Source organism: Larimichthys crocea, chromosome X (genome assembly GCF_000972845.2).
Source record: "Larimichthys crocea isolate SSNF chromosome X, L_crocea_2.0, whole genome shotgun sequence".
In the NCBI taxonomy this organism is placed as follows: domain Eukaryota; kingdom Metazoa; phylum Chordata; class Actinopteri; family Sciaenidae; genus Larimichthys; species Larimichthys crocea.
Window position 1 is genome coordinate 13598231 of NC_040020.1, and position 22288 is coordinate 13620518.

At 39.0% G+C, this 22288-nt stretch overlaps 1 protein-coding gene across 1 annotated transcript; it reads left to right on the forward strand.

Annotated features, from left to right (window-relative positions):
• Positions 1-1761: 1761 nt before the first annotated feature.
• On the forward strand, positions 1762-20186 carry LOC104934159 (unconventional myosin-VIIa). The gene is made up of 50 exons (XM_019259026.2): positions 1762-1843; positions 2099-2135; positions 2376-2477; positions 2579-2731; positions 2993-3061; positions 3190-3305; positions 3400-3527; positions 3671-3813; positions 4093-4206; positions 4397-4550; positions 4731-4807; positions 4901-5020; positions 5423-5565; positions 5647-5857; positions 5974-6109; positions 6195-6361; positions 6572-6712; positions 7598-7756; positions 7985-8077; positions 8302-8396; positions 8557-8641; positions 8781-8882; positions 9044-9160; positions 9282-9497; positions 9589-9831; positions 9912-10070; positions 10275-10343; positions 10450-10574; positions 10762-10888; positions 11771-11890; positions 12046-12219; positions 12388-12615; positions 13323-13490; positions 13673-13790; positions 14413-14539; positions 14664-14830; positions 14948-15129; positions 15466-15572; positions 15825-15970; positions 16276-16429; positions 16548-16703; positions 16822-16927; positions 17548-17661; positions 17867-17957; positions 18037-18143; positions 18240-18425; positions 18530-18646; positions 18746-18829; positions 18959-19078; positions 19219-20186. Exons 2-50 carry the CDS (start codon positions 2124-2126, stop codon positions 19306-19308), a joined length of 6438 nt encoding a protein of 2145 aa, XP_019114571.2. The 5' UTR covers positions 1762-1843; positions 2099-2123; the 3' UTR covers positions 19309-20186.
• The last annotated feature ends 2102 nt before the right edge of the window (positions 20187-22288 follow it).

A 22288-nucleotide genomic window follows, 5' to 3' on the forward strand; every position in this document is an offset into this window, starting at 1 on the left:
CCCTGTTTAGTTTATGTTGCGAATAAACAAACGTAATCTGCTTTTCTTAGTACCAGGGAGTGTTTGCACTGAGTCCACCATAAACCCACTGCACCTGCGTATAGATGATACTGAGGTAACTGTTTGCGTCATATCTTTGATGACACCGCCTTTATAAACATACAGGTACTGTGGCCTATGTCCCACATCCCATGAAGTATTGCTTGGTGAAATGAAACTGTTGTCCTTAAATATAACTTGAGGATTTACAGAGTGTGCCATATAATTAAATTGCAGGTATTCTTAAAGCTGCTATAATCAATATTTTATATAAACAATGACTACTTTTATTTAAAAGGGTCATTTGTAGAGACAATTATCACTTATCACACTTTATAGCATCTTTTTAGTCATTGTTTTGGTTGTAGGGCCCTCAATTTCACTGTTTTGGTTCAGTATGATTTTATTTTTTTAGCTATTTACAGCCATAGCTAAATAGTAGCTAAATAATGGAGCTAAAAAGAGCTGTGTCACTGCTAATGTCTCTTTTAAATCAAGCCTACGTAACTTCTGTTGAGTTGTAATCACTGTAGCCATAGTGAAATAACAGTAGATGCTAAAAGTTAGCATTGGTTAGAAATTCAGACCTTCATCTATTAAAGAAGATTCAGTCAAATGTTGTATAGTATAACTTTAAAATAAAAAAAACGCCCCGCTGTTATGATCTGAAGACGTCATAACTCAGTTTCTATAATGTAATAAAGAATGCGGTCAAAGATCAGGCTGATCTGATCAGGTTGAGTTGAAACAGGAAGCAAAATTAAAAACCACAATTAATTATAAACAGTCATTTATTAAGAAACTGTTGCCATATTTAGTCTCTATAGGCAGTGTTGAACTGATTTACCTTTGAAACATTACCCAGTAGCACGAGCAACTGCCGTGCTCAAGTGTTTATGGCAGATTTTTATTTTTCTCTTTGGCTACCCTACACAGAATTCCTTATCAGAGCTGAACACACTGACGCCAGTGAATAATTAGCAGTGACACCCACCTTAGTCATCTCTGTACTGCTCTGACACTAACATAACCAATAATGACTTTTTTACAGTCAGTGCAGATAACTCAGATCTGCCTTTTACAGGGAGGTTTCCCGTAAGATTCAATGTACGACTCTTCTCCCCAGGCACAGTAGATAACTGGCAGTGAACTTTGCAGTCTATGTAATTTAATTACAATGAATTACTAACTTATCCAAGCCACAGAATTCCTACAATATATTCTGCATAATATGACTTGAATGATATCCACCACAAACAAGATAATAATTAAATCTCTCGTGAGAGAAATCTGCTTCTCCTTCAATTCAAAAAAGATAGCTACTTTAATCTTTATTGCGGTCCGTATTTCGTAGCAGTATGTGATTTACACAACCAGGGTCCAAAGGCTGCACATAAATTTATTACAACATATAACCATGGTCAGTTTACAGTAAGGTCATTTTCAATTAATCTACTGTTGTTCCTCTAACAGGCTCAGATTTGTATTTGAACAACATGACTGGAACTGACTTTTTATTTCCTCCGACTGCCTCAGAAAATTTCCCCATTTTGGCTAGTGGACACCTCCTTGATGGCAAGTCAGATATATACGCACCTCTGCGTAAGCGATCAGTTTCTTTTCCTCTTGGTCACGGCCGGTTCAAAGTCAAAGTGCCATAAAATCTATCTGTCAGTGGTAGGAGGGCAATTTTTCCTCCTTCCTCATCTTGAGACGCATTAAAGAGGGTGTCGGGACAAACAACAGCTCTACAGCAGGCTTAGCAAGTGGGAATTAATGAAGATCACTGACTGAGGATTATTAGGTAGACCATATTAATTGTTTTGTATCTGTTACATTAAATTCTTTCTTACTGTTTTAACTATGTTTGCCTCAACCTGTGGCGCTAAGCAGAACAGTGTGCTTTGTAATGAATGTTTAACACAGCCAAGAGAAAACTTTCTGTTCAAGCTGTTTTTTAATGAGCTAGATCACGATCATTTTTCTTCTCTCCTGTCAGAGCCTTGAGACCCTCCTTTTGTTTTAAACTGCAACTCATCATGTGAATTTCTTCGTTTAGGGAGTAGAGAAGCTGTATATCTGTGATGCTGAGAAAGGTATGGCTGAAGAAAGTCTCTCAAATCCATTTGTTGAGTTATTAGTGTGGATTTTATTCATAAGAATATTACCAGAAAGAATTATGTTCTTCAGTTGTTTCTGGACGTAGCGTCACTGTTCCCTTCAGTCAGTCCTTCAAGGAAATGATGTGATCAACTGATAGTCCCATCATAAAGTTTCTGAAGGACACAATATTATGTCAGTTGATACATTAACTTACCGTGTTCTTTTTTTTTCAGGGGGAGTGGGTGTGGGTGGACTCGGACATCGGGGTACCCATTGGAGCAAGACTCAAAGTAACACCATCTGGTCAGCGGTTACTGGTGAACGATGAGGGAAAGGTAAACACCCCGTAGGGCTTAGATACAGAGCAAAATGAAGATCTATCATCTTCACCATCTAAAACGTGGTAGTTTAATTCCTTACGCTGATCTCCCTCCAGGAGCAGAGTCTATCCCCGGGGCAGGAAGCCTCCCTTAAGATCATGCACCCTACATCAGTGGAGGGTGTGGACGACATGATCAAACTGGGAGACATGAATGAAGCCGGCGTCCTCAGGAACTTGCTGCTCCGACACAAACAAGGCATCATCTATGTAAGGCACATGTGTAACACATAAAGTGTAGTCTAACCTGTATTCATGTATACAGTACTCTGAATGCCATTCACTTCCATTGGTGGCAAAAGAAATGTCTTAAGACTTTAGTAAATGGAAACAAAAATACTTACACCACCACGGGTGCATGGGAAATGTGTTGGTTGATCTGACCTTTGCGAAACCAAAGCTCCACATCAGACTAAACAACTTCCGTCAGGTGTTATTTTAACCTGACAATCTCATTCTTTCTGATTTCAGACCTACACAGGCTCTGTGCTGGTGGCAGTGAACCCGTATCAGGATTTTCCGTTCTATTCAGAAGAACAGGTGAGACCAGTGTTAACATTCATCACAGAAGTGCTGCAGTAGCGGATCATTTCCCACAGATCATCATTGAACCTCTTTGTCTAAGATGGCAGCGATGTGTTTCATGTGTGCATCGTGTTGTCATTCAGGTGAAGTTGTACCATGGTCGAAAGCTGGGTGAACTCCCTCCGCATATCTTTGCCATCGCTGAATCATCCTACAGTAACATGACACGCCATCTCAGAAACCAGTGCTGCATCATCAGGTTGGAATGAATTACATGCCTGTTAGCTGGTGCTCATAAGCAGTCCCGAGTATAATAATAAATGTTGTCACTACTATTTGATCACATTTCTCAGTGGTGAATCAGGAGCAGGGAAGACAGAGAGCACTAAGCTGATCCTGCAGTACTTGGCAGCAGTCAGTGGTGAGCTCTCTGAACAGAAGATTGAAGAGCAGATCCTGGAGTCTAACCCAATACTAGAAGGTACAAGTAAACATCACTAATGTCATGTTAAACAGACAAGCAACAGCTTCCCTTTAGAAAACACATTTACACAGAAAAAGTGGTTGAAAGTCAAAAAACAATTAGCATCAAGTGTTCAAACATCCCTGTTCTGTCCCACGCAGCGTTTGGAAATGCTAAAACAATCCGCAATGACAACTCCAGTCGCTTTGGGAAATATCTGGAGATCTTCTTCAATAAGGACGGAGTGATTGAAGGTGCTCGTGTGGAGCAGTATCTTCTGGAAAAGTCTCGTGTTTGCCATCAGGTGAGGTAGCTCTGTCCCAGTAAAGCCAGTTCCACTTATCTCTCCAGGGTGACACATGTATACTGTAAACCTATAAAAACACAGTGCACTATCTGGAGCCGTGCTGGTTAAATAAACATGCTGTTATCACTGGCAACAAGCACATGTGTGATGTTAAATGTTACCAGCTCATTATCATGTGTTCATTTACACCCACTTGACAGAAAATTGATTAATTTCAGGCACATTCAGTCGCCCTTTTTCTAACATTAATGGTTAATTTTGGCTCCACAACCTCAGGCCCCCGAGGAGAGAAACTACCACATGTTTTACTGCATGTTGGCAGGGATCACAGAAGAGGAGAAGAAAACTTTGAACCTTGGAGATGCTACAGAATACACATTCCTCAACAAGGTAATAAAATCGCTATTCTTTAAGGGCTCATTTTGTCACCGTAACCAAAACAAATTACATATCGCATACCTACAGTATGCAGTCATACCCTGCCTCAACTTATTAGATGTTGAAATGGAAGGTGGGCTATCCAAATAAAGTGAACTACTACTTTCGGTAAATAATCTAAACCTTCTCTCTCATGCTGAAGGGCCACTGTATCAGGTGTGACGGCAGGGATGATGCTAAAGACTACAAACGTATTTGTTTGGCGATGAAAATCCTGACCTTCTCAGAAAAAGAGTGTCAGGACATCCTCAAGCTGCTGGCTGCCATATTACACCTGGGGAATGTCTGCTTCGAGGGTGAGCTTACACCATTTAAGACTTCTGAATACTGTTGTTATATTATTTAAACATTTGATGCCAGGATTGTCTCAGCAGAAATGATGATAAAACAGGGTCTTTTTTTGTGCCAAAAGCTCAGAATAAAGCGAACCACTACTTTTGGTGTCGTTGTTACATTTGATCTCATGTTCCCAACAGGCCAAACAGAAAACAACTTGGAAACCAGCAATGTCAGCAAGTCACAACACTTCAGCATGGCAGCGTCGCTACTGGAGGTTAGCACTTTCTCATACACATACATGTGCTGTGATAGCGGACACAAACATGATTAATGGATCATCATTCTTGAACATTCAACATTTCTGCAGGTCAAGAAGTCTTCCCTGGCTAAGAGTTTGACACATCGATCCCTCATGACCACCACAGAGAGGGTGACCAAACCCCTCAGCTCTCAACAGGCCTCTGACTGCAGAGACGCCTTTGTCAAGGTAATGAAGCTAAACCGAGTGACGGTGAATCAGAACGTTTCTTTATCGGATCCTGACCCCGGTTGAAAGGAACATTAGCCAATAAATACCTCAGGCGACACAGGGCATGCTGTTGAATTCAGGAAGTGTTAATTAAACAGCATGACGTCATTGTAACCTTTTATTACTGAGATAATAACTAAATGTTTGCACAGATCTACACATTTAAATAAGGAGTAAGGAAGGTGCAACCAGGGTTTTTATAAAGAACAATTGAGGGGAGCGGGGGTAGTGGATCCAGGGATTTATGCAAACATATCATCATCCAATCACAAATGCACTTTTTAATATGCTTGATATTCCCCCATTTACTTGGATTGACTACTCATGCTCAGAAGATCAAACTTATCTTGTGTTTCTCAGGCAATCTACAATAAGCTGTTCATATGGATCGTTGGCAAAATCAACAGTGTCATCCACAAAAGATTGACCAAGAAAAACCCATCCTCCTTCCTGTCCATCGGCCTGCTAGATATCTTTGGCTTTGAGAACTTTCACACAAACAGGTATAGTTTCTTCACACATGCTTTACAGTAAGTCTATCACAACTCTGCAAACCGAACAAATGTCACCATGTCCATTTGCAGCTTTGAGCAGCTGTGCATTAACTTTGCCAACGAGAAGCTGCAGCAGTTCTTTGTGGGTCACATCTTCAAGCTGGAGCAGAAGGAGTACCAGAAAGAGGACATTGTGTGGAATAACATTAAATTTAGCGACAATGAGAACATCCTGGACCTCCTGGCTGCGAAACCCTGTAACCTTCTGGCTCTGATTGACGAAGAAAGCCATTTTCCAAAGGTACTGGTGCTATACTACAAACACTATTTAAAAAGAATTGCTTTGAGAAAAATCTGCCACATCTGTCAAATATTTGTGCTCATTTTTAATCCACGGTATTGTCTGGTGTGTCACAGGGTTCAGACTCCACTATGCTGCAAAAGATGAATAAGCAGCACAATGGGAACAAGGCCTACTTCGCTTCTAGAAGGGAACATGACACAGACTTTGGGATTTGCCACTTTGCCGGCAGGGTTTACTACAACTCCACAGGTACAAACTCAAAGTCCAACTAAAAACTTAATGACTGCTGTGAGCTGCTCAATAATGTTTTTTTATTATTATTATTTCTATTAAGGTTTCCTGGAAAAGAACAAAGATGCTGTTAGTCCTGACGTAATCAAGATGGTTGAAGCCTCCGCCAATAAGCTGCTCCATCAGATATTTGAGAACGACCTTTCAACCAATGGAGTGAAGATTAGTAACAACAAGAAGGTCGTCATAACACCTAAGAGCTCTCTGCGGGTATGAAATAAAAACTTCGGCATGTGATTCAGTTTGATACTGCTATACCTTTTCTTGTCATCTAGATAATTTTACTTATTTCTAAAGCAGCAAATTTACCTCAAATGAGATATTTCAAAACACATTTGCAAGGCATGCATTGATAGTGACACTGTTGTGACAGTTGCCACTGTTTTCATGATTTTACTCTCCTCTCTGTCATCCATTCAGGGCACGGTAGACAAACACAAACAAGTGGCGACACTGAGCGGTCAGTTCCGTCAGTCTCTGGACTCCCTCATGAAGGCTCTGTCCATCTGCCATCCTTTCTTCATTCGATGCTTCAAACCCAACAATGACAAGCAGTCCAAGGTAAATCACACAAAAGCAACGCCTGCAGTGTAGACAACACACAGTAACACCCCACACGGTTGCTATGTGTATAATTTTTAAACATATCTATCTATATAATGTACAAGATAAGGATGAACTGTCTTCTGCAATAGTGGCAATAGTGTTGTGGCAAGCGTTGGATATGAATTGGTTTATTTCCCTTTTGGTTTAACTGAAGGGGATAAAATTAATAAAATGTCTCTTAGCAAACACCTGTCCTCACACTAGATAAACAAAAATCTCCTGTTTTATGCCATAAACCAATTGATCTAATTTCCTGAGATATATAACACAGTGTTATAGTGGGGTGGTAGATAATTATTTGTTGCCATGGGGATGGCAATGTCTGTCTGTCTATCTGTCTGTCTGTCTGCCCACCACTTTTGTCCAGACTGAGAAATGAGATTCATGGTCCTCAGAGGATGAATCCTTCTTCTACTACCACTATAATCATTTGAAGGTGTTTTTTTTTATAATGGCTAGCAGATCAAACTTTTCATCCATCCCCATTTCTTAATGTCTAAATGATGGATTGCCACAAAGTCTTCTACATTCATGGTCACCTGATGATAAATTTCTTTGGAATGACTTTCTAATGAGCTTTTTCTAGCACCACCATGAGGTTGATATTTGCTGTTTTGATTGAAATGTCATAACTGAAATTTGGTACAGACATTCATGATTTGTAATAACTAGAGTATGTTAGTGAGTATGATTGTTTATGTTGTATGCATGCCGACAACACAGTGGACAGTCAACTTGAAGAAGTGATGTGTTGTTACTCTGAAGGAAGAACACAAAATGCTACGCAGGTCCACATAGACAGAATATTCACAACCACTTTAATCTTCTCTTCTCCTCTAGATGTTTGACAGAGAGCTGTGTATGCGGCAGCTGAGATACTCTGGCATGATGGACACCATCCGCATCCGGAAGCTTGGATACCCAATTCGCCACACCTTTGTGGAATTCATGAAGCGCTACAGGGTGCTCCTGAAGACGACCATCTGCAACCCCCAAACTGTTAGTTGCTATGTTGTGTTGCTGCTGATCATATGTGGACTTATCAATTTCATAAAATCAGTGTCAGATATTTTAAAATCCTGCTAAATCTGACCCAGGATAATTCTGTTAATTTCAATATGAGGAACTCAAAGATGGTTTACTTCTTCATTGTCTTTCCCCTTGGAGGAATCTTTGCTGTCATTAGCATCTCTTCAGTATCTAATCAATTCTTTATTGTCTCTCCAGGAGACAGCTGCCGCCTGTTGTGAAGCCATCTGCAAGACGGTGATTAAAGAGGAGGACGAGTGGAAAATAGGCAGGACCAAGATTTTCCTGAGGGTGAAGAAAACTTATAATTCAAACCATGTTGGAACACAGCTTTTCTCAATCGTTTGGAGACAGCAGAACTTTCACTGCAGATTAAAATCAAACAGTATTAACTTGCACTGCTGAAACAGCACCAGTATTATGAACCAGACCAGCATGTGCTGTTGACATTATTCTTTCTCTTTGGTGATTTGTGTGCAGCTGATTTCAAACTTTTTCTTTTCACTTTATTTCAGGATGCCCACGACGCTATCCTGGAACGACTGAGGGAAAATGAGCTCAGCAGGGTAGCTGTGGTGATCCAGAGGGTCATGATGGGACACAAAGACAGGTGTGAGAAATCATGTAGGGAGTATGAACTCAGACTTGATGAGGACATGGGTATAATCTCAAATGGTATATGTATGTACTATAGTGGGAGATCGAGGAGTATGCTTCTTTTCTTCTTTTTATTCTGTCACGTAAATGCTTTATTTCTCCTCTTGTTGTAGAAAGTCTTTTCTGAAGAAGAAGAGGGCAGCTGTGGTGTTGCAGAAGCGCTGGAGGGCTTACAGGGCGGAGAAAATGCGAAGAAAGGTCTGACACTCAAAAAACCTTTCATAGCACTCAGAGCATGTAGCTGACATAATGCTCTCCCCTTGAGGCTTGCTATACAAAAGAAATTCATCTCACGTCCAGTGACCTTGTTCTTTGTTTCTACTCTTGCTCCAAACAGATGCAGCACGGCTATGAACGGCTGAGATCAAAGATCCGCAGTCGGAAGCTGCAGTTACAGTACAGAAGAAAGCAGGAAGCAGCAGTCACCATACAACGCCAGGCATGTACAGTAGAGACTGTAAATGACCTTACAGTGTCGCTTTAATCATTTTCAACCGCAATAAGGTTAATGTAGATATTGTAACGTGTCTATATAAATCACTGTATATATAAGTGTAATATTTTATAAGACGATTAATTATTATTTCTGATGAACTGTAGCTACGAGGCTACCAGGCGAGGAAGAGCTATAAGCAGAAGAGAGAGGCAATCATACTGCTGCAGGCGTACACCAGAGGAATGCGGGACAGAAAAACAGCTGATAAGATGAGGAATGATGTAAGAGCTGAAAGTCTTCATTAATAACGTAACCAATGTCAAGAAATAAGTGTGTTACATTCTGAGTATGGACATCCTTTCACCTCCTCTTTCTCTAATCTCGAACCCAAACTGCTCACAGGCCAATATTTTACGCATGGCGAAAGAGAGGGAAGAAGAAATCACCTTGGATCTTAAAAAGCGACTGAAAGTTCTCGCCGAATCACAGTTGATCGAAACTGATGAGGAGCCTGAGCCACTCGTTGGACAGGATTCAGAGGTGAACTCGTATGATCTCCAGCCTACACCTCCTCCTGTAGAAGAGGTCGTAAAGAAATCAAAATCAGATGAATCTAAGGTCAGATATTTTAGTTATTGATGCTAATTGCTTGCATTTTATTTTATGGACTCAAGTCACTGACTGACTCTCTGATACTAATTCTTTGTAGAAGAGTGTTAAGAAGAAGAGCAGCACACCTGAGCCGGTGGAGGAAATCAGCCTTCCACCCTCCACAGATCCTGAACCTGCCCCATTGACAAATGAGGACGATGACGACTTTGATGACGACAGCGATGAGTTTTCATTGTACAAGTTCAGCATCCGTCACTTCCAGGACAATGCTAGCCACAAACACATCGCCCAGAGACTCAAGAAACCTCTTCTGCCCCATGATGACGAGGGCGATGCACTGGTAAGAGAACAGAGAGGAAAAAACCTCCAAGGGGTTTTCATCTTTTTCCAAAGCTCATTCCCAGTCTCATTTTCCTCCAGACATGTCTGACTGTATGGTGGATTATACTGCGTTACATGGGCGACCTCCCAGAACCAAAGTCTCAAGACGCAGCGTCTCAGGCGTCGAGCACAATCATATCACGTCAGCTGCCTAATAGGCAAGGCCGGAGGCTGAGCAACCTGGTGGGACTGGACCAGGTAACATAGTCTCATTATTATATGTCAGGTGTTATGGTGTGGTAGAAACCATTCAGTTGCATTATAATCTGTGCAGCTTTTCATTTATAACCATTATTAAAAGCTTTCTGTGGATAACCAGTACTTTAAAATATAGAATACGACCATGAATGTCAAGCAGAAGTCATTAGTCTCACCTCTAATCATCACATTTTTTCTGTTTAGAAAATTCTGAGGAAGAACAAGAAAAAGCTTGGAACTGCAAACAGAAGAGCTTCTGCCATTCCCGAGGAGGTCAGCACTGATGCTGCTACACTATTCATCATTCAGTCATTATTTCTGTGTTGATTCATTATGTGTGCTGTGTGCTAATTGTTCTTTCTGTTGACAAACTTACCAGCCAGAGAACTTGACAGAGGACGAGGACATTTTGATTGGAGAGGGTCCTATGCTGGATCGGCCACTTACATCCCAGGAAAAACTCAACATTATCATTGGATACGCTCTATCAAGAAAAGACATAAGGTGAAACTAAACATAAATATCATTTCCATATAGACAGAACATCAGAATGGTCTTCTTTCAGCATTTATCTGTTTCTTTTTTCCCTCACCAAAATTGGAACCACTTTGGGAACTCCTCTCTTGAAACTTGTTAACAGTGGTTGCCACTGTTTTTGCCTTTCTCTTTACATTTCTCTCTTCGTGTGCAGGGATGAGATTTACTGCCAGATCTGTAAGCAGCTGGTGAACAATAAGAACAGGAAGAGCCGAATGCAAGGCTGGGGCCTTCTTTCCATCTGCCTCGGGATCTTCCCCCCGACAGACCTCTTCATGAAGGTCAGTCTGCAGCGAATCATTCAGTAATGAAGCAGCTTGAAATCAACAGCAGCCTGTTTGGTGTCATTTTAAAGACATTTTTAAGCATACCTCTTCACTCAAGGATTGCTTCTGCCTTTAGCACAGATAACTGATGAAGGATGATAAACATTTGTCTTAGTTGTTCACGCCCACTCGCTGTGTTGATATGATTAAAGTAGTAAAATAAGATAAGATCAGAGACACTGGATAAATGTCATAAAATATAGATAAAGAGTTACAAACAAGCTCCAGTTACTGAATAAAAACTGAAAAAAGGCTAAAGTTGAATATGCAGATAATGGACACTGTATATCCTTATCATCTCTTGTGACATGAAATTTAAATACATAGTACATACATAGTATTCCTTGTTATAATTTTTTTACCATTTTACGATGTATATTCATTAAAAATAGTTGGGATTCTGTCAGTACAGAGGGAATTGTGTAGTGTACATTATAATTTTATAATCTATGACTTTACAATATCCAAGCACAAAACACACAAAATGTTCAGTCGCTGGTTGAATGCAGAAATACTGCTGTCATTTTCTCTGTTCATTTGGTTTTTTGAATTTCGAGCAGCCACCAAATCTATCCCTTGGCTAAAATGATCCGTTTAATTGAGTTTCATCAGAAAATAATAAGTCGTTGCTATCTGTAATATGCAGTCTTTTGACCCTCTTAATTTTTTTTTTTAGAACTATGGCCGTGTCAGAATTTTTCAATGGATCAAGCCAGTTATTGTGTTGTGCAATTTGGTTTAATATATTTAAAAATGTTATGAGAAAACTGTGATAATGTCTTTTTCCTCTAATTCTGCAATATATGTCACACTGTTCTATTCCTCTCCATCCCACAGTATTTGGAGAGTTTTGTCCGCAAAGGGCCAAGTGGTTATGGAGAGTATTGTACTGAGCGCCTGCGTCGTATAAAAGCAAATGGAGAAAGGAAAGAGTTGCCCTGTTGGACAGAGCTACAGGTAGAAACTTTAACATTTCTATCTTTTGGCTGCGACTTCTCTTTACAGTGTTTTCTCCACTATGTTTATATTTGGAAATCAGCTTTGAAATTCCAAATTCTTAGATTGTTTTCTTCATTTAAATCTGATCTCACCTTCTTTCTTCCTACTGATAGGCTGTCAAGACCAAGAAGCCTATAGAAGTGAATGTGACTCTAATGGATGACCAAACTATCAGTCTAAATCTGGACTCAGCTTCCACTTCTGCTGAAGTCTGTCAAGCTTTGGCTGACAAGATTGATCTTCGAGACACATATGGATTCTCCCTGTACATCAGCCTCTTTGAAAAGGTAAGCCTGACTTGCCTCTTATCTCGTCATAGTCATTCAGACCTTTCCACATTGTATTTGCACTCAAATGTACACTGGTTGTTTGAGCCCAGTTTCTGAGTGTTGGTTAATCAGTGCTAAATTTGAGTACAAAGGATTGTAGAGATCATTGTTGGTCTTTCTCATCAGATGTGGTCTCTGGGCAGCTGTGGGAAACATGTGTTGGATGCAGTGTCTCAGTGTGAGCAGGAGATGAGGAGACAGGGCAAGCTGGAGAAGAACACCCCCTGGACACTCTCCTTACGCAAGGAAGTGTTCACACCCTGGCATGACTGCTCATTAGACCCGATCAGCACAAATCTAATCTACAGACAAGTCATCAAGGGACTTAAGTCAGGAGACTACACCAGTGAGAAGGTGAGGCTCAGGAGAGTAAAGACTTAGTTTGTTTATGTTTGTTTTAAGTAATGTCACATTACAAATAATGATATTGAGGTAAGCACTCCACTAGATGGTCTAGTTTTGGGGTGACAACGTTAGTTACGGTGAACAAAACTTTGAGTAATGAGCTTTGTATTTTGAAACTTAAATTTGCTCTAATTCATATTTCTTATATTAACGATATGTCAGTCCTCTAATGTAAAAGGGGTCGCTTGTTGTGACAGCTCATTGTTTTGGTTGTTTTGGCAGCTGTTTAAGTGAAAGAAAATCAAAAGCGTTCCCTGCGCTACGCAATCTTCACAGCACCAAACATCTGACAGTGAAGGTTGGCAACTAACTGGTGAACATAGTGGAGCATTCTGCACCTAAAGAGACAGATATGTCTCTAAGAAGTTGGTGAAAATTAGAGTGAATTAGACAAACATTTGGCAGGTGGCCTGAAACCTGACTCCAAATCAGAGCTATTTGCTAACATGATGATGGTATATAATTGGTATATTTACAGCTTGTTTCTGCTGCCACCAAGTGGCCAAAAAATCAATTGATGAAGGCAAGCAAAGCAAAAGGGCAAGCTTGTGCTTTTGTTTTAGTCAAAACAAAGTGAAAATCATCTGAGTCTTGCACAACAAAAATAAACCCATTTGTGTGAACTGTATCCAATAAAAATGTATTACATCTCTCAGGAGGATGAATACGTCGACCTGGCAGCAAAGCACTATTACATCCGTTTTGGCTCTGAATATGACAAAGACAACGTCAGGACAGTGGTTGAAGAGTGCATCTCCACCCCACTTATTGAGAGCAAATCTATGACAAAGTGGATCCAACTCATCAGCGCAGCAGTCATAGAGGTACAGTGCATGCAGTCAGACAAAAGGAGCTTCAGTGTGTATTTTACAAACATGAGTGGAGCCTGAAACAAATTGGATTTGTGTGTGCCACATGCTATTTGGTTTCAGTTTTATTTTTTATGTCACATGGGTACAATTAAGCTGAGCCAGCTCAGGCTGATTCTCACATCCTGATCTTACAGGGTCCTTATAGCAAGGGGGACCGGACAAAGGAAAAGGTAAAAGGAGAACTGGTCGACATCGCCCAACAGAAATGGGCCCTTCACTTCTCCAACTTCTATGAAGTTACAATGATGTCAGGTCAGTCAACATACAATTTATTTTACATGCAATATTTAATATAAAGTTTGTGTCAACATCCAGGGAGGTCTTGATGTCATTTCATATGTATTTGTGTCTGTATGACTTTAATTTAACAGGGACACTACACATACATTAAACTTTTGTGCCAGAGTTAGCTAAGAGGCTATTTTTTATCTGTAGTCCCTGGATAGATGTTACAAAGTCACCCTAAAAACAGAATATACAATTGAAATTACAAAGTTATTGAGATCATGTATAAGCATGCAGAACAATTATAAATAGCAAAGCAAATATTAATGTTAGTAGAAACATGATTCAGGACACCTTTATACTACAGTGTACTATTTAAAACATTCAACACAGAGGCTGATGATGCCAATGCACATACTAAACTATAAAATGAGAGATATTATATTAATAGTAATATAGACTAAGTAAAACAACATTGTTAACCAATAATTGGCAAAGCATAGACATAAAAAGCTGACACAATAAACAACATGCACGCAGGTAACCGCTTTCTGCTGCAGCTTGTTACAGATCAATGTCACCATGTGATGCAATATTTCTCCATATATTATAATATTCTGCACTCACAATATTTGCATTCTGTCCACAGGACCTCCTTTGCCCAAGAGCAGGTTTATTGTGGCCATAAACTCAGACAGTGTCCTCTTCATGGATGGAGGAGACAAAAAACTCCTTGAGCTTCCTTACCTAGAGATAAAGGAAGTAAAGATGTTGGGGTATGGATTATTTTTCCTTTTGATTTGCTAATATAATCATTTGTTTTAATTTAGTCCTTTGTCAAACATTTTAATTGTGTATTGAAAATTATCAAACAAATGAATTTGCTTCTATCCTGTCCAGTGACAGCCATTTCAGTTCTCAGTCGGTGACTTTGAACACAGTCAGAGGAGAGTTTGTCCTGAAGTCAGAGCAAGCTGCAGAAACTGAAGCACTTATAAAGAAAAACCTGGAAGGGCTGAGACAGCGCTCACTGTACGCTCTGGCTCAGCAGGATGTCAGCAAAGCAGGTAACAGTCCACAGTGTGTACTGTATAGGATAGTAGGTTGAAACACACTCGCACATATAAAGTCTATGCATACAAGAAATGCATAGAAAACATGTGTCTCTTTTGCCCTTTCTGCAGATGACCCAACGTTCCTGGTTTGTAAACGAGGGGACCTGCTGCTGTTAGAGAAAAATCAAGAACATTATTCTGATGAAAAATGTTTTACGGCAAAAAACCAGCGGACGAAAGACAGTGGTAGAGTCAATAAGCAGATCGTGCAGTTTCTGCCGACTCTTAGCGAGCCCCCTGAAGAAATGCTGGTAGAGTTACCTTTCAGTGTCATACTTTTTCTTAATTTTTATCTGCCCAAGAGAATCATGTGTATGTCACAAGGACAGAAACGATGACAATTTGTGTGTATATATATGGTACTACATATATTTATAAATAGATTAGTCTCCACCGTATAAATGCAATTTATAGCCTATAAATACAATTAGTATTTATCAACAGATTTGATTTTACTCAAGTTTACATAGAAACATATGTACAGACATGAGAATATTGCATAGTGAGGTTTAACACAGCTGTGCATCCATGAGTATGGTGGTTCACCCCCTTGTGGTGTATCTAATGAACTGTATCTGACCCACCAGGACCTGCTCAGTCCAGGCCAGAAGAAAACAGCAGCACGAAACTCCATACAGATAGATGAAACTGTGGCACCTATCTCTTTGAAAGAGTTTTCACTTGAGTATTTCAGGTAATAATACCATATGAGTCTCTTAAAATAAAATATTGAATGTTCACCTAACAGTAAGTGTGACCCTAGTTTTGGTTGGAACAGCAGCGTGCATAGGGGCATATTTAAACAAAGATATCATACAAATATCATGGAACTTTTTACAACTTTATAAATGCTAGGTCAAATATCAAACAAAAAAAAGAAAAGAAAGAAAAACACTATGTACTATATGTACTGATGTGCTAAGACCGTGTTTCCTCCGTGTCACAGGCCTGCAAGTAAAGATGTCGGTCGAGCCTCTAAAGGACTCAGGGAGAAGCTGTGGGTTTGTTCCAAAGAACCTCTCAAACAGCCACTGATGAACAGCCTGGCCCGTAACTCTGAACTCAGCACCCTGGCTTGCAACGCCTACACTGATATCCTTGAAACTAATGCTTTCCTGTTTTAGTACTAGCTGTAACCTTTACTGTGTTAAAATCCTGAAATTGTAAACCTGCATCAATGGATCTTTAAAACTGCTGTTTTTCTTTCTGTAGATGTTTGTCCCAGTTTCATTGCCTACATGTAGATGGATGTCAAAAAGTGAAACTATCAGAGAATTATTTTATTTTACCACATTGTTGATTCCACACAGGGAACATGTAGATCAGAACAGATACTAGGCTAGTTTTCATTTTTATTACTATTACTCTCTGTGTAAGTCCTTGACCTTGGCGTCTACCTATCCTGAAGTACATGGGCGACTACCCCATCAAACATGCTCGCAGTCCTATAGACCTGACCGGACAGATCTTTGGTCCAGCCACCCAACACGAAGCTCTACAGGACGAGATCTACTGTCAGATTATGAGACAGATGACCAGCAACAACAACAGGTGCTCTCACAGGGTGTACTTCTGTATTTTAAAGTGTTCGGACTAAATTAAGAGCCAACATATCTAATCCTCTGTGAATTGTTTTCCCCCCATCTCTCTTGCTCTCCCTTGGTCTCAGGTTGAGTATGGAGCGTGGGTGGCAGCTGATGTGGCTGTGTTCAGGCTTATTCCCACCCAGTCCCCATTTGATGAAACACGCTCTGCGCTTCTTAGAGTCGCGGCCCAGAGATCTGCTGGCTGCTGACTGCCTGCAGAGGCTGCAAGAGATGCGCAGGTCAGGCTGGAGAAATAATGGATCACATGTAACAAGATGACAGCAATGATTCATTTTAAATACTTCCTATGTATATTTGTATGTACAGTCATTTTATCTGAATGCTTTATACCCTCAGTAAGGAGCCAAGGAAGTTTCCTCCCCATTCAGTAGAAGTGGATGCCATCCAACAGAACAGCACCCAGATCTTCCATAAAGTCCACTTCCCAAATGACACAGATGATGTACGCCACAAAACACTCCTCTAAACACTGCGCTGTTTTCAGTCTTTGCCAGTTGATATAATTGGCATGACTTCTTTGTTTTCAGTAATGAAAAGAAGGAACTGTTTCTCACTTTGGATTTATTTTTTCTCTACGTCATTTAGTTCTGTCAGTTATTGGTAGCCATCCAACACCATTTCCACAATGACAGTCACTGAGATCAGCTGGAATATATTGTACGTGTAGAATATGAGCTACAGAAGCAGCTGATTTGATTAACTTAGCACAAAGACAAATATAATCCTAAAATTGCCAGTGTAAAAATGACATGCTTGTGCGGTTCAGGGTTATGTGCCAGACTAGTTCTTTGCCGGAGGAAGTTACTTTCTGTCTCTGTCTTTGAGCCTAGCCAGAAAATAAGTAATTCATGTGCTTAGAAGGGCAGCATCTTGATGCTATGCTAAGCTAAGTTATCTAATGATCTATTGGATGCAGCACAATATTTACAGTATGCACACATGGTATTAATCTTCTCATGTAACCCGCTGCAAGAAAGTGAATAAGTGCTTCTTGAAGTCATTATACAGTGCATTTAGATTTCTCCTTGAGTTCCTCGAGTTAATGTCATTGCTGTTGTGCAGATATACGAGGTGAAGTCGACAACCACTATCAAAGAGATGTGCACCAATATTGCCTTCCATCTCAAACTGAGCTCAGATAATGGATATGGCCTGTACCTCAAAACACCAAACAAGGTGGGGATGGGTAATATTTTTTTGAAGTTTGTTTGTTAATTCATTGATTACGTTGTCATGTGAAGATGTAATAAGATATATTGAGTTCTGTGTAAATTTAATGAGACATTTTGTTGATTACTCATGTTGGTGTACAAACCAAAAATAGGTCATGCATTTTAATCTCTGTTTAACATATCGATGCTATTCTGTTTTCAATCTTTAGATGACCAGCATGGATGAGAACAAATATTTCTTTGACTGTATAAGGCCGGTCACAGACCCTAACCCTAAGAAAGCTAAAAAAGTGAAAGAAGGTAATGTCTCACACTGACACCTTTGATTTTTACATGTCAAGACTTCTACATATTTATAAACTGAATCTTTCTTCCCAAGTCAACCAGACCAACATACCCTACCTGGTGATGTTTAAGAGGAAGCTCTGGTTCAATGTGAGCCCGGGGAAAGACTTGGTTGCAGACCTCACTTTCCATTTCCCTCAGGTATTCGACCAAACACTTTCTTCATTCTGCTAGCTTTTGCTCTTTTTGACGTGCAGAATTATCATGATACATGCTTTCTATTATGCCTCCATACAGGAGCTGCCTAAGTATCTGCGTGGATACCACAACTGCACCAAGGAGGACATGATCAACCTGGGCGGGCTGCTCTTCAGAGTGGAAGTCGATTCAGACAGGTCACAGTTTGTCATGATCCCCAAAATGCTGCGGGAACTGATCCCTGCTGACGAGATAAAAATCATGTCCCCTGATGAATGGAAGAAGGTAAGAAAGAAATGTACAGAGGCAGGGCGGGAGTTGATGCCTGTTTATCTCTGTATGGAATATATATACGTATTTTTTACCTTTGCTTTGTGTTTGACTTGTAGAACATCATCTCCTCCTACAACAAGCAGAGTGGCATCACGGTGCAGGAGGCCAAAATTGCCTTCCTGAAAGCCATTTCAAGTTGGCCAACCTTCGGCTGTGCCTTCTTTGAAGTTAGAGTGAGTCATCAGGATGAACTGACAGACAAAGTTGGCAGACAACAATTTGAGGAAACTGTTTTGTCATATGATGATTTTAATTTGCATTTGACTTTGCAGCAAACGTGTGAATCCAGCTACCCAAATATAGTTATGATTGTCGTCAGCAAGCAAGGTGTCAGCCTAATAGACCCAAAGACAAAGGTATGCACAATAATAAGCCGTAAATTGTGTATATTATTATGACATGTAATGTAAAATTGCAGTAAAATATTGTATTCCACTTAAACCATGATATCTGTATGTAGCTTAATCACACTGTAAACTTTTTAGGAGGTGCTGATCATGCACCCATTCAGCCGCATCACAGAATTCCAGAGCGAAAGTGGCTTCTTTGAGATGACCATTGGCACCCTGGTGAGGGGCGTAAACTTTGTCTGTGAAACCTCACAGGTGAGCTGTCTTTACATTCATTTTCTACATTTCTTTTCAGAAGAACACAATGCACATGATTCTGCAGATCAGTCTGTTCATTCCTGTTAATGAAGCAGTGATTTAGAAATGAAACTGACATCCATTTCCTCCTCTTTCAGGCGAGCACAATAGAGGACCTCTTTAAATCGTACATCACCATGTATGAGAGAGAGAGAGACATTCGATCAAGGAAACAGATGTTTTTATGAGGCTTCCCAGGCAAAAGAATATACTGTGCTATACTAAGTGCTGTGATTTATATGCACTTTTGATCGATATATTTACATTAATGTGCTTGTATGACAAATTGTCCCTAATACAGATTAGATCTACTAAACAAGATAGTGATATTCAGATGGCATTTTCTATTGTCTTGATTGCAATACCAAACGTGTGCCAATGTGAGAACTGTTGAGTGTATAAAATGTGAATTAAGGTTCATGTAAATTTAGCGGTATTAAATTGGTAATATATCCATTACAGAGTCATTTATTAACTATCAAAGTCACAGACTCAAAATGAAAAAGTAAAATTCAAGTTTTTGCAATGTTTTCAAGACATAAATGCATTTAAAAAATGACATTTATTATGCCTATTATTGTTAGCATTCTTCACTGAGAAAGTAAGCCTATAATACTAAAAGGGAAATTGCTGCTCATACCCAATATTTATAATATCTATAATTAATTCCCATTCTTTTTATGACTCCCAAAGGAAATTGCAAAATAATGTACATATGTTTATACACAGTTTTGAAAAAGGTCTAGTAATTCTAAGTTGAGATGGGTAAAAAATAGTACAAATCAAAAGTTACATATTATTTAAGCATTTATAGTATTAAAATCATATTTAGGTTGTTTCCTGATTCACTCGAGAGTTACAGTTACAGTTGCAGATGTACTACTGTGTCTTCGAGGCTTAGTGAAAATAAGTTGTTTTAACTGATTTTTCTATGGTCAACACAATTCTTTGCTTAATTCTGTTTTGTTCTTTAGAAGAAGATAAGTGAAATGTTAAGGTGTACAGTTGTAAATGTCACTGAAGAGAACTTGCTAATAACATATGAGCTGTATTAATTAGGCTAAGAGTTGAGCTGTCTTTTTATGTTCACATTATTATTATATTATTAAATTGATTATTATCAAAAAATAAATAAATGTTCATTCTGATTAATCTCTGTGTAAAGGTTGCAACTGTCATTAGAACATCAATGAGTGGACACTTACTTCATCCACATATTTTTTACTTGTTTTATATATTATGTATGTATGTATGTATGTTGTATGTATGTATGTGTGTGTGTGTGTGTGTGTGTGTGTGTGTGTGTGGTGTGTGTATATATATATATCTATTATATATATATATATTATATATTATATATATATATATATACACACATCACTACATACATACATACATATATATATATATATATATATATATATATATATATAAAACAAGTAAAAAATATGTGGATGAAGTAAAAGTATCCCGACTGGCATATTATTTACTTATTTTACAAGTACTTATTCTTCAAGTAATCACCCAATAACTTCATACATGGATCTATTTTTATTTTATTTTTTTATATATGTTTGCTTATGTGCTTTATCATGCTACTTTGCTGATCTTTATGTTGTTATAAAGATGTTGTTATTTGATCATCATCAAATTTTACTAAAATGTAATTACCACATTCATGTATACCATCACAATTGTATAAGAGGAAAAAATGGTACTATAAAACTGTTTATAATTAATTGTAATAATTATAGTTAGCTTGTTTTCAACAGTTAAAAACAGGTTTTTCCAATACAGTTTTGTTTTCTGTATTTCTTCTGTGAAACTTGTTGGACGAGTTTGAGTGTTCTTAGCTAAGAGATTATTTAATATTTATGATGATAAAAAGCTGTAGGAAAGTTAGGAAATACCATCTTTGGTAAATGTTCACCTACTTCTTTAGTGCTTTACTTTCTTTGTATTTTCAAAATGTCAGCCAACACTCCCAGTTTCCCATCTAACATTCGACGCTCCTGGAATGTCCTGAATGCCGCCTGAGTATCAATCACCCGTCACCTTTTTACTTATAACACAACTCCAATTTCATACCTGAAATGACATCACAAACTGTGTGTGTGTGTGTCTGTGTGTTTATGTGTGTGTAATGTAGTGTGTAGTAGTGTGTAGTAGTGTAATGTAGTAGCCTGCTTATACAACCCTCCTCATTGCCTGTCAAGACTATTGCTCTGTTACCATGGAAACCATGTGACCAAAAAAATCAGGTTACCACCAGCAGGTGCATATGAGGTGCAGTATGATCGTTTGTGCCTCAGTCTGTTTCCTGATGCAATCTGACTGCAAGGGGAGCAGGGGTTCGACAGACAAATGAACCTCTTGCAGTGTACTTAACTATTACTTTGAATGCTTATCCGAACCAATGAAATTACATTACAATTTACTTTCCAAATATTAGAGGTTAGGCATCTGTTCTATATTAGGGACGACATATTTACTGACTCTAATCTCACAGTCAGGGTTACAGTGAATTTATTTGAACACTAAATAAATGTATTACATTTAAATTCATTAGAAAGGAATGTAAGAATAAGATGTAGGCCAAACCACTGAATGTTAAAGAGCCTGTGCGCGTGTATGTGTGTGTGTGTTGTGTATGCTGCCCTACAAGAAGGCAAAGGCATTTTGATGCACTGCACCAAATTTGGAACAAAAGACCTTATAGCCCAGACCACATCACTATCCTTCCACCTGCACCCCCCCACCCCCAAACTTGTATTTCAAGACTGAAAAACAGCATATCAAGACCACAGCCCTATCTATACACACACTCACACAGACACAAGCATACACACTACATACTGTAGACAAGGCAACTGTGCAAGTATACTGTACATAGTATGCACACGTGTTTTTATACATATAATTAGTCAAGTTATTATTAGTCAAGTATGTTATTTATATCTATAGTGTGTGTGTGTGTGTGTGTGTGTGTGTGTGTGTGTGTGTGTGTGTGTGTGTGTGTGTGTGTATTTGTGTGTGTGTAACATAAACAACTATTCAGTATATTCTATGTGTAAATAGTACATACAGTAAGTAATTTCATACATATATACCTGCATGCATAAAACATTGTTATATATGTGATGTGTTTGTATATGTAACTATATATAT

What these genes read in the sequence shown, in the direction of transcription:
- LOC104934159 (XM_019259026.2), top strand. An exon ending in TGAAGTTACAATGATGTCAG is followed by an intron (nt 13,791 to 14,412) that starts GTCAGTCAACAT and finishes TTCTGTCCACAG; the next exon opens with GACCTCCTTTGCCCAAGAGC. An exon ending in AGGCTGCAAGAGATGCGCAG is followed by an intron (nt 16,704 to 16,821) that starts GTCAGGCTGGAG and finishes TTATACCCTCAG; the next exon opens with TAAGGAGCCAAGGAAGTTTC.